Raw genomic sequence first — 17238 nt, 5'->3', positions numbered from 1 at the left:
TAAGTATTTAATTTGGAGAACTTTAACTATGAGGGAGAACAAATACCCTCAGATTCCAGACTTTCAAATAATTGTATGTTGGACAAATTTTGTCCTATCCTATCACACCACACATTAATAAAAAACATATTTATTCAAATGCTAGCTTTCAGATGATGTACAAATCTCAATTTCGACTTGTTTTGTATTCCAGGGTCATTTATTTTTCCATGTGTACAGGACTTAAAGTGCCCATAGTTAAAAAAAGAGCAAATATGTAGAATCCCTTTAATTTGAATAAAGTTGGGATTGGTGTAATCAACAAGAGAGTGTGACTGAGAGAGAGAAAGAAGTTGAAGAATAATGTGATCCACCAGTAGAGAGAAACTCACTTGCAGGATAGCCGATTTATACCATGTATGTAGTAACAGTCGCCGCCATTCACGCAGTACGCCTTCTCTGACTCGTTGCATCTTCTGGCGTGGCCCGAACCGGGAGATAACGTTGTGGTTACTGCAGGAAACAAAGACACAGACATCTTAAGACATCGGCAAGCCACCCAAAAAACAAAAAGACAGAGCTTTCAGTGAGTGCTTAGTAAACAATAAAGAGAACAACCACGTGATTGCGCAAGAACCTGAAAACACACACGCCAGCTTTTCTCAGATAACATTCATTACATGTTACTGATAATTTATCACATTTCAGCTCATGTCCCATTCCCTACAATAACAGTCATTCACTAGAACAATGACTCCTTGGTTTTCACCGCAAATCTCTCGGTACATCTTAGCTGCTCTGCTGAAGTTCGAGACGTTCGATAGGCAAAGATAAATATTGGAGTGAGCGCTGGAACCCCCCACACCACCTGCTCCGTCTGATTCACAGGTCTGGAATGGATCCATAATCCCGCTGCATTATCAGAACAACATTCAACATGTTTTGGGAATACTGCACAAAAAAAAATAAAAATAAGAGGCCTGGAGAAAATGGTACTTGTGACAGCAGTTTGTTTACATTTGGTACCAGTTTAATTGAGGTGGATGAATATGTTTATTGAATTTGTAATCAAACGCAGAAAGTGAAGATTGACAAGGCAAACTGCTTCCCACAGCCACATTATGCACATACCTATGCTGTTTCTCACTGTTGTTAAACTGAACATGTCTACAAACACTCATGTCATCACCATCCAATTGATGCTTTTTCAAACACGCAATGGGTTCTGTTCAGCAGCACAGCGGAGCATCTTTGTCATGCTGAAACGGCGTTCAAAGCAAATGTTTAGAAGGAACATGCTTATTTAATCTCACTAATCACAACGGAAAAGACAAATGCGTCTACCCCAGCAAAATTTACGACATCGCTTTACCACATCAAGCCCACCGTTATTTATGTAATTAAAGAAATATTGTGATATCCAAACTAACGTTGTAAGATTTGCTGGTTCACATGGCTCAGTTCGCATCTTTCTGCATTGACAGCCATTAAGAAGGAGCTGTGTATTCTGGCTTTTTGGTGAAGCAACATATTATATATAAAAGGTCAAAGAGGTCAATTTATCCTCCTAATAGTTTAAAGTTTGAGGTCAGTACTTTTCTGTTTTTCTCTGTTATCACAAAAATATTAAGCCGCACAACTGTTTTCAATTTTGATAATAAGAATGTTTCTAGAACAGCAAATCAGCATATTATACTGATTTCTGAAGGATCATGTGACACTGAAGACTCTGAAAATTCAGGTTTGCCATCACAGGAATAAATTACATTTTAAAACATCTTAAAGTAGAAAAGAATAAGAGACTTCTTTTAAAAAAAGAGAGATTTTTCCACATACTGTATACCGCATATGTGCCGTTTTGATCCCACCGACTATTCCCTTTACAGTTATATTTACTGTATTTGTGTTCCCTATTCATTTATACACACTGAGGGACAAGATGAAACTCTGGTCTGAGGTAACTGACAGCATGCCACACATATGGTACATCAATCTACGGTTGAAAACAACCAGGAATATTCATTTTACTCGAGTCTGGATTCACATTTGAGACCCTCCACTGCAGACCACCAACCAAAAGTTTATTCTTTTTTGGAGATTACATGAACATGTCATTTAACATATGTTGAATCAATTGGGTAAACATGAGGGTGGAGAACCTTAAACATATCTTATTTCTTTTTTAACACAGCATTTATTTGTGTAAAATTTCACATAATACCAAAACTTCCATTTCTAGTTTGAAATTAGATTGTGAATGCCAGAATATGCACAACATTAATACTGCGAGATATTATTACATTTTAAAATAACATAAATGGCTTTCCATTCTTAATATATTTTAAAATGTAATTTATTCCTGTGATGGCAAAGCTAAATTTTCAGCATCACTACTCAGTGTCACACGATCCTTCAGAAATAATTCTAATATGCTGGTTTGGTGTTCATGAAACGTTTATTATTATTATCATCACAGTTAAAAACAGCTGTGTTTGTGTGGAAATCATGGTACATTTTTCAGAATTCTTTGATGAATAGAAAGTGCAAAAGAATAGCATTTTTAATATATATATATATATATATATATATATATATATATATATATACATACATTTTTTTTAACAATGTAAGCCTTTACTGACACTTTTGATCAATTTAATGCATCCTTGCAGAAAAAAAGGAAAAAAGTAACTGACCCACATTTTCAAACAGTACTGTAAAGAGCAAAAACAATGGATAAAATATATTTTTTTACATCTTTGCATTCAGACATGATTGAAGAGTGTCTTGTTTCAAATAAAATGAAAAGTATGAAAATAAGTCACAGCCAAAAATTTGAAGGGAATATTCTTCAGCGTAGCCTCAGGCCGTAGACAACACAGGCTAGAAATTCAGCTGAAAACAAAATGTGCCATCTTGTTCTTTCTCTGCAAATGAAAAATCCAGCAGTCCAGAGCTGTAGATTTCCAAGCAAGAGCAGCCCATCATAGGACCCCAGCAACCCCACACGTACACGTGTTGAACAACCGGCTATAGACAGGCCAAGAAAAGAGAAACGTTAGCAGATGTGAAAGTACACTCTATGCGTATCGGGGCCCTCCCTGATATCAAACATGATCTAGAGGTACTAATGTTACCACATCAAATCACGTAAGTGAAATCAGAACACCGTCAAGGTTTGAATTTCAGGGGCAGAGAGTTTCTGAACTTTCCTGTTGACTTTCATGTTCGTGAAAGTGCTTGTCTCGTCAGGTTGTGTGTTTATGTATAGGTAATAATCACATTGTGTGGCTTTGGAACCCTAGACAGCTTGCAGAACATCTCGTGCCATTTTGTTAAAGTGAATACAGCAGGCGGTGGTGGTCCTACATAACTTGAGTATATGTCAATTGTTTACTGAGCTAAGTTTATTTACTTGTTTTTATTTTTATATATGTAGGCTACACTTTCTTCACCACTAACATCACTAAACAGAACTCCAAAAAAAATGGACTGCTTTCAACCAGGTTTCCAAAACATGTGACAGACCATGCCATTGGTCAAGGGATTTTACAAAACATGTCGTGCAAGTTTATTAACGCTAATATATAGCAAAGGTGTGGAAAATCAAGAACATTTGGTTGTGTGCTATGTTTACTCCGCTAACAAGTTTACCTACAAGTTTTAAATTATGATTGTTTGTTGGAGTGACTGTCCTCAGATGCATCCTTGTTATAAAATGCATGCTTTTTTCACTTAATTTTATATATTTATTTATTATGTTTTACATTTTGCCTTGCAAAATGTATCATTTCTACCCTACTAGCATCAATAAACAGAACTGTAACAATATTGACTGTTTTCAAACAGGTTTCCGGAAAAAAATCTGCCACCGGGCGGAACAAACAGACAGTCCTGCCCCCAAACACAAGGGGTTTTCTTCTGTTTGGATACTAAAGATCTGAAAACCACATCTTTAGGAAACCTCAGCCATCCTGCAACATTTTGAAATGTTTATATTTCGAAATCCACCCAGCCGTATGGCATTCATGTGGAAAAGCGGAAACAACAGTAATATACAACTATAATAACATTCCTTTCACATGGATACGAGCTGGCCGGGATCCAGCCGGTTGCTGGGAGGCGCACGTTCCATGCCACCCCTACTCCGCCCTTCCATGCCCGCTGAGAATTTTAGCACATCTCAGCGGCTGTTTACCCCACTAAAGCAATAATGACACAGCACGTTCAACAAGACTCTGCTACCTTGGACGGAAAGATGGAGCCCGTAGACATTAAATCAGCGTTTCTGCCCTTAGAGCCTCATAAAGACCACATCCAGAGGCTCGAACATCCAGCTCGACCTTTAAAACATGTGCACACACTTCTAGAGCTCCAGACGTGGGGACGTTTGTATTCCTTACAGTCGACTGTTTATCCCCTTGAGGGTAAACAGGGGTGCACTGCAAAGCTGGTTATATTAAGATGATATTCACTTTGTGAATTTCGCCTCGCATGATGCAAAAGCAAGCAAGCGAGCGTTCCGGCGCATGCAAAACATGCTGAAATTGGACAGCTGCATGCTATTCATTTAAATCTCCTTCTTGTTTTATGCATTACATAAATTTGGACTTTTCCAAACGGAAAGTTTCCAACGCTCTCTGACAGTCAGATTAAAAAGAGTGTTGCTTCGATGTTTCTTCCAGGGACTTGCGTGTCAGCAGCTGGTGGGGTAATTCTGCCGATGTCTGTCATGTTTATGCCTCTGGTCTAGTGATACACTTCAAAAATCTCCCTCCATCAGTAATTGAGCTCTGACAGCTACACGCCTGTACAATATTCCCTCATGTTTCTGAGGCTCCAATCAGCTGTCTGCTGGAGATCTGGGAAAACTCAACAAATACCTGCTGAGACAGCATGTGCCAGGAAACTGAGGTGGAGGGAGAAAGTGTGAAGCAGAGAAAGCACGAGAGAGAGAATAGGTGGGGCTTTGGGGGGTTTAAGAACATCACCTGGACAAAATTACCCTGTTTAAAAATCAGCATATGCTGGTCATGAGCTAGTTTAAGCAGTTCGAGACCAGCTAAGGGGTTGTCGGATGCCCATTTTCCACAAGTTGATATGATTCTTTAGGGTCTTAATGAAAAGTCTATAATATACTTTGGTTAAAAATTCTCAGTGGTTGTGTAAAATAACACCCTTTTTACCTTGTCAAAATGAGCTCTGCAAAAATCATCCCATTCTTAAGCGATTGTTCCTTTAAATGCAAATAAGCTCTGCTCGCCCCGCCCCCTCTTCTCTCTGCTGATCTGAGAGATTGTTTACTTTAGCCGCATTTAGTGCGTTTAGCCGCAAAACTTGCTAACTAGCACGTTATTAGAAAAGGTAATTACACAGATTCATTAAAAAAACCTTATATTCACTTCTTCTGTAAGTGAAGCTGGATCACGAATGATTCGCGTGAACATAGACAATATATGTTGATCGGGAGGTGCATTCCCTTCACAAACAAACGTAATCCACTGCATCTTCAGCGGCTCAGATGTCGGGAGTAAATGACGACCACTATGTTCATTATTACATCCAGCAACAGAACACCTCAATCGCTCAATCAGAGATATTCTTGTCTAACTAACATCCCTACTCCGGCATCGAAACAATGGAGGTCTGACTGTTGCATCTGATCTGAGGTAAGACGCTCATGTCAATCAACTATTGTGGGAGCGGCCTCTGTCTGGACCACCTACTATAAACCAAATGCGTACACTACCCTGCTGAAAAAACAATACCAACTGAAACCAGACTAAGCTTGTTGGCCGGTCTTCAAGCCTGGTCATAGCTGGTTTAGCAGGCTTGTTTTTGACAGATTACAAATAAATCCTTTGAAAATAAAGTAGAAAAGAGCTGCCGAATAGAAAACAAGTCGGTTGCTTTGGAGCATTGTTGCTAAACTAAACCAGGCTAGCCATGACACAGTTCATGCTACGCTAAATGATGAACAAAAGCATTCCAAGCTAACAAGGTCAGTTTCACTACAGTCCTTCACAATTGCTATTTATCCAATCTCACACTCGCCATCTTTTTTACATTCAGCTACAGTGCCAGGTCACTTTCCAAGCCTCGTGCTTAATAGCCAGGTTACATTTCTATTCTTGACATGCTAAAGGCCTTAATGGCACGCACTAAGCAACTTTCACTACAGCTCCCATGAGAGGTCACTTTCTCCTGCCTGAAAACCCAAGGGTTTGGCCAGTGAGCTTAGCCCTGAGTTTGATTAATCCTTCATGGCCAAGGAACTGAAAAGAGGGCCTGGGTGGGGGCAAAACGGGGCCATCTGGAAGACTTCATAAACATGTCTATCTTTCTGCACTCTCCAAAGGGTTCTAGGAAAGCCATAAAAAATGAAAGGAGAGGTCCCTTTGCTGAGAGTGTTTTATTTTTTCTTCTAGAGACACATTTGCTGAGTCCAAACGAGTAATTTCATAAGTGCAGGGACGCCCGACAGGACGCCAATGCCATTCTCTTAATTGGCCGGCTTAACCCTCATGTTCTGTTTGTGGTCTTAATAGCTTAATAGCTGAAAAAATATACTCAACAGTGGAATATTAAGTTGAGTTAATATCAAGTTAATTCCAAAATTTCTATTATTACTTTACACATAACTCACTGGGGTCTCTGGGACCCCAAACATAAAACAACCAAGCCAGCAGAACATGAGGGTTATTTGAGGGGTGAAACTGAAAACAAATAATATCCGCTAGTTCAAATTACATCCACATTCTCATACGCCCTGTGGTAGCTTAGGAGCCAAAGAAAAAGTTCAAAAAGCTCCAGCAGCTGACAAATGATGCTTGAGAGATCATGATAGTGAAGCCATGGTCAACCCCCTTATGCCAGCACACTATCTTACCCCCCTCTTGCTGGAGATGTCTCTTGTTACAGCTGGGAGCAGAATCCCATCACTGCACAAGAGGTCAATTTATACAGCATGCAATCTTACAGCTTTTGAGTGCTTTCCATTAAGCGAAACCATTATGTGCATCCCTTTTGTTTAAAGGGGTTTCCAAAGCCTTTCAGAGAGGTCTTCTCAATTTCACATTTATATGTGCACCGCTGCATTTATTAAAAGCCTCTAAACAAAATCATATGGCCCTGAGCAAGCACAGAAAAAGCTGCTAACACACCATCAGTTTTGTAGCAACAGCTTTGGTGCACTGCAGGGCACAAGAGTTCAGATGTCAGCAGTGTTTTGATTGTGTCGCAGACTGGCGCTGAACTGTGGAACTGATGTTGTTTCATCTGTAGGCAAGTATGCATACGAGTGTGAATTTACAAAAAATACATAAATACTTAAAATATTAAGTAAATGTAACAAGTTAACTTGTAGGTACATCCATTTCATATTAATCTCCGCACAAGCTAACCTACTGTATAATCCCTATGGGCATCATATAATTAATGCTATTTAACGTAATTCCTTTTCAAGTGTGTTCTTGTAGAAATGTGTAGCAAAACAAACGCATATGTGTGGTGAATGTAGAATACAGCTGTGGTGTGGGTGCATTCTTCAGTGCTTTAAGGGCCCTGTGTAATCTATTATCTCTTTAAGACCTTTAGTGCAGACTTGAGACTCTTCATGTTTGCACTAACAACGACGCACACCAGCAACAAAAGACAAGACCGTTAGGAAACAGAGCCTTCCCTAAAGCGTGATTGCTATAGTGAACCGGTATTTGGATGTTTACTTAAACCCTTATAAAAGGTGATAATGGACCAGTCAGTGCGAAAAGGAAGTTCTTAGAATTTCGTATAAAAAGAACTTAATATTCACGCCTAAAGGTAATACATTTAAATACAGTATTTGCATATAACATAATTAGAAGTACAAAGGGAGCTTACTGTAAGCGACGTGATTAAAGTATTTCCAGTTACTGCCTAGGCAGTAGGCCAAATCTAAAATCCGTTTCATTCAGAGAAACACTACAAATCTAATCATGATGCTCAAAAAACATGTCATGAACCCTTTCAAAAAAGTCATTGAGGGTACTCTTTAACCTCAGTCCACCATATGAGAAAAAAAATGAATAAAAGCAAGAATAACAGAAGCCTAGAGTGAACTCTGTCCTGTATTTTTTTCCTTTTCATTAACAGGTCTTTATTTTTCTCCTCTATTGCCTGCTTCCTGCTGCATAGCTGATGTGTCTGGTCTTGTCCTTCACAATCATTTCACAGACGACTCTGAGAAATCAAAGAGCGCTATTGCTCGCGATTGCACAACAGGACGCGTGTGTAAACAAGCAAGACTCGGGGCACTTACCCAGAGGGGGTGGGGCGCTGCTGGGCGACGTGAGGGCAAGGGTGCTCGTCGGGCTGGAGGTAGACTTGGAGGAGGCTGTGCCCGGGGGAAGAGTGGGAAGAGACTCGGGGAACCATTGGAAAGATGAAACGGTGGTGCCGTGCATCCATACAGCATCATCCGAGTGGTGCCCCTCTTCCTCATTCTCTCCCCTGAGGAGATCCAGCCAGTCGGGTTCCCGGCTGCGGCCGGCTCCTTGAATCAGAGCCCGGCGGAGAAGCAGCAAACATGCTCCAAGTCCCAGAAGCAGGAGCAGCAAAGCGGGCACAAGGAGCAGGGCTCTTCCTCCGCATGCACCCCTGCAGCAGAGCCTCGGAGGGCGACGCCGGGGCGACTGCGGTGGAGGGAAACGCTCCACTCCGGCCCCCGACACAAGCCCAACACTCTGCCCCTGACAAAGAGACACCAGAAGGACCGGCAACGGATAGACAGACACATCTGGGTCCATCGGAGGCTCGTCCAAATCCTGCTTGATATCTCCCGGCTTGCACTTCCTCTGCAAGCGCTCATAGGGCTAACGTGTCCGGTATGAAATCTCCATTACACACTTTTCAAACTTCACTGCACACACACATTCCTCAAGGCCAGTTGTCCTCGGACACTACCGGGCATGAAATTGCAGCATTGTGGTCCTTGCGGCGAGCTGGCAGACAGTAAGGAAATCACTAGATGTGGGGTTTCAGATCCGGGATGACCCCTCCCAGAAACAGCAGCACCAGCCTACTGCCCACAGCTCTGATGGTCACAGCCAGCTGCAGCAAATCCTCCCCACTGGAGCACACATTCACACACCCACATATATATACCAGCATCCGGTCTGATGGGGAAAACAGAGGGGCTCTCCACACCCAAACACACTTAATGAAGTAATGAATACTGTGGGCAAGACCACCAGCAACATGTGGCATGGGGGGAGTGGGAGGGACAGCTGTGGTAGACGACTACAAAGGATAGCACCTTTAAAAGAAGCAAGCAGGAATGGGAAATATATGTATTCCTTATGTGACCAGAGAAAGTGCATCAAACACAGTGCATGGGCCTAAAGAATCTGACCCCGGAGTCAAAGGTCACACACGGCGGCTCCTAATGGCCAACGCTTCATAATCCAAAACATGCTCCCTGGTGCATAGAAACTCATCTACAGTACACACATGGTCTTAAGTTGTAAGCATCATGGACGTTGACGGGGGGATACATATGTCCTACTAATCAAATTAGGGGTTAAACATTTAGTCCCCCAATATTGAATATTTAATAACATTCCTGCAGATAATATCCACAAATAAATACACTCCACAAATAATTTAATTCATTTATATATATATATATATATATATATATATATAATATTGGAGTACTTCACCTAACATTATAACTCTAACCCTAATCTAACCCTAACCCTAATAAATTACACAAAATAAAGCCTAATTTAAGAATTTAAACTCTTTGCATTATTTTTGTAATTAAGACATTTAAATTTCTCCAAATTCTTCACCAATTCTTGTCATGCGGTAATATGATTTACTTAAAAAAAAGTTTTCATTTTTTTGTTACACTTTACTTTAAGGTGTCTTTTTTTTAGTGTAATTATACATTTAAGTTGAGTAATATTAATTAACTACATGTACTTATTACATGGTCAGGGTTGGGATTAGGGTTTGTTTTAGGTTTACTTGCATGTAATTATGCATACTTAATTGTTATTATAATAGTAAGTACACGTAACATATAACAAGGACACTCTGAAATAAAGTGTTACTGAGTTAGAATTAGGGGTTGTTTTAGGGTTAGTTGCTTATAATTATACAAAATTTATTGTTGTTACTATTGTAAGTGGATGTAATATGTAACAAGGAGGTTAGACTTAGAATTATGGTTTGTTTTAGGGCTAGTTGCTTATAATTATGCATAATTATTGTTATTACTATTGTAAGTAGATGTAACATGTAACAAGGATGTTAGAATTAGGGTTTGTTTTAGGGTTAGTTGCTTATAATTATGCATAATTTATTGTTATTACTACTGTAAATGGATGTAACGTGTAACAAGGACATTAAGAGTTTGGTTTATGGTTAGTTGCTTGTAATTATGCATAATTTATTATTTTGTACTACTGCAGATGTAACAAGGATGTTAGACTTAGAATTAGGGTTTGGCTTAAGGTTAGGTGCTTATTATTAGGCATAATGTATTGTTATTGCTATTTTAAGTAGATGTAACGTGTAACGCAACACCGAAAAAAAGTGTTACCAAAAATGTTATAAGGTCGAAATACTAAAGGAGTAGGTATATGCATAATTATAATAAAATAATATCAAACTGCAAAAATAAAATATGCAGCTACATTTTCTATAGGTAAATCAGGAGTGCACAATATATTATGATCATTTGGTCATTTTATTGCTTTTTAAACATTTTAATATAAACGCATCTTGAAATAATGTTGCCTAAATTCAATTCTTTGTATGTGTTTTATATCAAAATGGTAGAGAGTTTAAGTCATAAATCAGTAATAAAAAAAAATAATCATCTTAGACTTACTGCCCAGAATTATTAGGCAGTAAATCCCTAAGCAAAAATTGAATTTCTTATTTATTTCAGATTTCGGATAAAATATAACAGGGGCATATTCCTAGACAGGTTTCGTGAGATTCGCCCCCGCACACACACACACACACCTTACCTCAGCAGCCTCCATAAAGATATATTGGGGAAATCAAAACAACAGGGCTATTTGGGCTCTTGGCAGTCTTTTGTTTGTTGACGTGTTATGTAAAGCTGCCCTATTTGTGCTGAATTAGGGCTGCTGTCACCAGTTGTTCCTGTTGGACTGTAAATACAGTTCGCTTGCCATGAATCTCCCTGACTGAGGGCCGACACCGATCGTACCGCTCACCCGCACCGATCAATGACTTCAGTTCCCTTACAGGTACTTGACATTCTAGCACAGTCACTGCCAATGTCCCAAAAAGATTTCTAGCATCCTTTAAGCCCAGTTAATCTTGCCGTTTGGGCTGTCGGAGAAAACGAAGAGCCTGTTTTTCGCAACAGAAATAGAAAGAAAAGAAAGAAATAGCAGACCTGAATCAGAGGGGTCAACATGGTTGACGCTGGCGTTCGGCCAGTGCCTGGAGTTAAAATTCTACATTAAAGATAAGCGATGGTTTATATTAGTCAAGTTAAGCAGAAATGGATTGGCTTTCATCACAGAGGCAGGTGTTGTGTGTGTGAAGTTTTGTGAGGAGCTTCACAGCGGTTTGTGAGAGCGGGAAAGTGGCTGAGAGAATGGAAGAGAGAGAGATTGCTGCTGGTGGGCCCCAGCATGACTGATGAGTTTGGAACAATCGGCCGCCCAGCTGCGTTTTCCATCAAACACATTCCTCTCACCTCACGCTTTCCCTCTGTCCCGCTCGTTCACTCTGCGGCTGTAAGCAGCGCCCCCTAGGGACGTGATTTTTATGTGATGGACAGAAAGACTTGAGCCATCTGTGGTAGGAATATCCCCATATCAGTACTACCACAGCCTGGATTTCGCATCATCCTATTTTTCCACTGAAAAAGATATCTTTGCTTCTGACAAGATTGAATATGATCTGATTGTGCGCAATTGAATATCGCTCTGTTTTCATTTGATCGAATCGGAACCAAGAGGTCAACGCTGAATATATGATCCATGTGTGCAACTGCCCCAAGGTATTATGCAAATAAAAGTCCCAGTTGTGAGCTTTTTTACAGATGTGACACACATGCAACGTGTGTGTGGTAAAGCATGAAGACAGCACCAAACCCTCCTCAAATGGGCTGCAGCCCGAGAATTCCCGATCCGGCCGTCAGCACAAAGGAGATCTAAGGAAGGAATCACCTCGACTCGTCTCTGGCCTGGAGTTCTGGAATAACAGAGAATCCGATCTCAAAATATGTGATTCTGATATCCGAAAGCACTTACAGTACTTTATGTTTAGGGTTTGTAGGTTCCGCAAGAGCAGCATTTTAGACCTGACATAAATACAATATGAAGACCAAAATCATTATAAACTTAAAACTTACACAGAAAAGTGAATATGAAGTGAAACTGGACTCTTTTAGATTGGCTTTTTACATTTAAATTTAGCATTTAGTAATTTAAAATGATTGTATTTCTGTTTTTTGACAACATGATCCTTAGACTACAACAACAAATATAATGGATAAAATAATGTTTTTATTCTGTATTTTATGTTTATGTATTTTATTCTTGAGACTATTTAATTTCATTTGATTGAATCGGAACCAAGAGGTCAACATTGACAAAAAAAAAAAAAAAAATATATATATATATATATATATATATATACACTCCATTAAACTGCAGTTGGAATTAAGTAAAAATAACTTAAAAACAGCACAATAAAACACAATAAAAATGTGATAACAATAAAAAAACATGATTTTTGAAAAAAAAATTGTATCTGTTTTTGCAAATATATATATATATATATATATATATATATATATATACACATACATACACACAATTACCATTATTATTATTATTACTGTTGTTGTTGTTGTAATATCTTGCAATTTTATGTATATTAAAAGCAGTACCAGTCATTATCATTAATAATAATAATAATAATAGTATTAATAATAATAATAATTATTATTATTATCAATAACCATAATATTAATATATTAATACATAATACATAATAATACATGATAATACATGAGTTACATAATAATAAAATATTATGATGAATAATTATATATATATATATATATATATATAGATAGATAGATAGATAGATAGATAATTTATTTATTAATTATTAATAAAATGATTATTTTATTAGTAGTAATCAGTTACTATCTATAGATAGATAGATAAATAATAGATTAAATAATAATAATTATTATCAATATTATAGCATGACATTTCATTTACATACTAATAAGAATAAGAAAAACTTTTATTATTATAATTGTTGTTGTTGTTGTTGTGTCGCTTGTTGCAATGTTACATCATATTGTACAAGCAGTACCACCAAAATAATTTAGTAATCGATATATATATATATTATCATTATCTTATTATGAGTAGTAATGAGTTTTGTGAGTTACTTAAATCCCACTCTACATTTTTATCATTTGATATCCTGTTTCATTTCTAAAATATATTAGATTACATAAATAAAATGAGTTGTGAAAGCCGTTTGAAGGTCAAATTGTTAGCGATTCTGCAAACGAAAACTGAAGAGGTTCATTTGTTCAGCTTCTAAACATTAATCTACACCCTATTGTTTAATATGAGATAAAATAACAGTGGCGGGCTTGAGCATGTTTTGGTGCGACAGCACATTTGTAACACTAATACTGCTGTCTGCACAGGCTGATTGTTTGCCCACTAAGTATTCGTCCACAACATAACCTTCTGACCTTTTCATGTCCCGCTTCACCCAACCGCTGACCTGTGACACCGCAATGCTTTGATAAACCAGAGTCACCTTCAACACGGACACGTACACAAACACACGGGAGCAGCGGGCAGTGAAGGGTGACAGCGCTGTGGTGTTAAACTGAGAGACGGCTATCACGGGCCTCACCAGACAGAAGAAGCAGTGTTCGCCGGCAACCGTGCAGCCGAGCCGCCCCCCTCGGGGAAGGGGGTGGGCTCTAAAATAGTCTGTTGTTTGTCTTCATTAATTGTAGTCCCAAGGTCACAGGGTCTCTGGACACCCTCAGTTCACCTCCCCTGAACAGCCATAACTTCAGGCCTGATCAGCTATAATTAATGAGTCCAATTACTCAGCTCACTTATCTTGTTAAACGTCCTGCTGGAAGAGCCAAAATATGCATGTGTGTGTTTACTGGAGTTGTTTAAAAGGGAGGTGTGTGATGAAAAACAGCCTTTATGAAGAGAGAGATTAATTTCCTGTGTCATACCACCAGTGCAGCAGTGACAAAAATCAGCAAGCGATCTGATTGGCCGGCGGGGTGAGAGGCAGCACGCGATTGGCCGAGTGCCTGGACGGAGCCGACGATCTACAACTGCATTACAAAATGGGTTTGAAAAAGCTGCCTCTGCAAAGCATCTGGCTCTCCTCCTCTTTATCGCTCTGTCTTCTGCTCTCCCTCCATCTCTCTTTCTCTTACAAAACCTCCCCAACCCAGTGCCTCTTTTCCCTATCGACCTCTACATCTCTTGTTCTTCTTCTCAGGCAGATTCACAGATAGCATTGGTGCGTACAACTGCCGCAGGCCCCCAAAACAGCGTAGACTTTCTCAACAGTAGCCGTTCAACCGATGACCTCAGGAAGAAATCAATCTCGTCAACGACTGGAATAAATTAAAAGCCTTTGTCCTCCTCAACACGAGCATCACGCAAGCGGTATGAGCACTTCCCATAAGTTGCACCATAGAAACTGCAAGAGCTGATTTGGGATCTTTTCCAAACAATCTGGATTCCAGTGAAATAACCAAAAATACTGATAAAAATATGGAAGTCTGTCTGCACCTCACAGTAAAATTGTGGCTTTAAGATATTAAAGGGATGGCTCACCCAAAAAATGAAAATTTTGTTAACACTTACTTTAACCCTCATGTCGTTCTTATGTTGAACATGAAAGAAGATATTTTGAAGAATACTGGTAATCAAACAGTTAATGTCCCCATTAACTTCCATAGTATTTCTTTCCTTAATATGAAAGTCAATGGGGACCAACAACTGTTTGGATCTTTAAAGTATCTTCTTTTGTATTCAACATAAGAAAGAAATGTATACAGATTTGGAACAACATAAAAGTGAGTAAATGATGACAACATTTTTATTATTTTAACTATTTCTTAAGTCAGATACTTAAAAAGTCATAATGTGAATGTTTCTGGTCATTTTCACATTAAATCTTACAACGTGTCATTACAATTTTGCAGTTGCGACTATGTTTCTCATAATTGAGGCTTTACTTCTCACAAAATGGCTTTATGTTTTGCTATCCAGCTTTATATCTCACCATCCAACTTTTTCTTACAACATTTCAACACTTGTTTCTCATTATATATTGCAACTGCACTTCTCGTAATTTTGACTTTATATTTCACAATGTAGATTTGTTCTATAAACGTTATATCTCACCTTCTCGCATTTGCGACATTGTTTTTCATAATTGCAACTTTATATTTCACAATGTGATTTTATATTTCATACTTGCATAGAACTTTATGTGACCCTGGACAACGAAATCAGTCATAAGGATAAATTTTTTTTAAATTATTTTGATTTATATAGCATTTGAAAGCTAAATAAACAAGCTTTCCACTGATGAATGATTTGAAACTATTTGAAAATCTGGAATCTGAGGGTGCAAAAAATCCAAATATTGAGAAAATCACCAAAGTTGTCCAAATCAATATCTTAGCAATGCATATTATTAACCAAAAATTAAGTTTTGATATATTTACGGTAGGAAATGTACAAAATATCTTCATGGAATCTTTACTTAATATTGTAATGATTTTTGGCATAAAAGAAAAATGTATTATTTTGATTTTACAATTTATTGTTGGCTATTGTTACAAATATACCCATGCTACTTATGTTGCCAGGGCCATGGTTTTCCCGCACAACTGGGCTATTTTGTAAAAATTCAGCGTTTTTTGGGGTTGCTTTTATAATGTACCGCGGCCGCCCAAAGTGTATCTATACACAAATAAAAATGAAAATAGATTCTTTTACTAATGTGTATTATACTTGGAATACATACCTGGCAACTTAAGAACAGAGAGGCGGATGTCACATCACAAACTAGTTACATGATTAGACCTGACACATTAGATGTTAAGGCTTTTATACAGCAGAAATGAACATGACAACAGCCAGTCAAAGCATGTCGTTTGCATCGCACTTTACGGACTTTATTTCCAGAGCATCTCTAAGAGAGCTTTTCACCGTATCATTTGAAAAACATGAAAAATTATATTATATTATATTGATTAAATACAGGTTAAATAATTTCATATGCACATACTACATATAAACAAGTCTTGCTTGATTCAAAAACATAAAAGATTCAAAACATAAAATTAATAAAATCAACATGTTGTTGATTGGTCAGGGCAAAAATTGGGCTAGTTTTCATTCCTCTTGGGTGGGTTTTGAGTAAACTTTGGGCTGGAAATTTTTCTGGGACCTGGCAGCCCTGCTTATGCCTTGTGGTCCAGGGTCCATTATTACAAAACAGAAATGAGCTAACATGAACTAACAATGAACAAATTTATTTTTATTAACTAATGTTAGCAAAGATTAATAAACACTGTAACACTTCTAGTTAATGCATTAACTAACATTAACTAATTGAACCTTATTGTAAAGTATCTCTCGTAATTGTGACTTTATATTTCACCATTGCAACTTTGCGTCTTGTAATTGTGAATTTATTTCTCACAACCAGTGTTGGGGAAAGTTACTTTTAAAAGTAATCCAATACAATATTGTGTTATGCCATAAAAAAGTAACTGGATTACTTAGTTACTTTTTATGGAAAGCAATCCGTTACGTTACTTTTGCATTACTTTTTGTCACTTTAGCTGTGCTTGCTTATTTATTTTTAATAGCAAAATCCCAAAAGTTATATTTTCGGCAACTGTAAAGGCTCTTTTACACCAAAAGTTAAATAAATAAGCCTCAGGCTGAAGGAAACGCCTCTGGTCTGCACTCCCGATTTTTCTCAACACCTCACAATGTAGATTTGCAATTGTGAATTCTTATTTCTGGGGATAGTTACTTTTAAAAGTATTGCAACACAATATTGCATTATGCCAAAAAAAGGTAACTTAGTTACTTTTTTATGGAAAGTAATCTGTTACGTTACTTTTGCATTATTTTTTTTCACCTGAGCTGGGTTTGCTTATTTATTTTCAACAACAAAAAACCCAAAAGTTATATT

The 17238-nt window shown here is 38.0% G+C and overlaps 1 protein-coding gene across 9 annotated transcripts in view; it reads right to left on the bottom strand.

Annotated features, from left to right (window-relative positions):
* The window catches only part of nrg2a (neuregulin 2a), a 133689-nt gene that overhangs the window by 41442 nt on the left and 75009 nt on the right, over positions 1-17238 (bottom strand). For all 9 annotated transcript variants that reach the window (XM_051092759.1, XM_051092751.1, XM_051092753.1 and 6 more), the window contains exon 4: positions 372-492. In XM_051092759.1, coding sequence (XP_050948716.1) covers positions 372-492 — 121 coding nt within the window. The remainder of the gene's footprint in view (positions 1-371; positions 493-17238) is intronic.

Source organism: Labeo rohita, chromosome 21 (assembly GCF_022985175.1).
Source record: "Labeo rohita strain BAU-BD-2019 chromosome 21, IGBB_LRoh.1.0, whole genome shotgun sequence".
Classification (NCBI taxonomy): Eukaryota; Metazoa; Chordata; class Actinopteri; order Cypriniformes; family Cyprinidae; genus Labeo; species Labeo rohita.
Note: the sequence above shows the minus strand (reverse complement) of the source record. Positions and strands in the feature narration are given on the sequence as shown.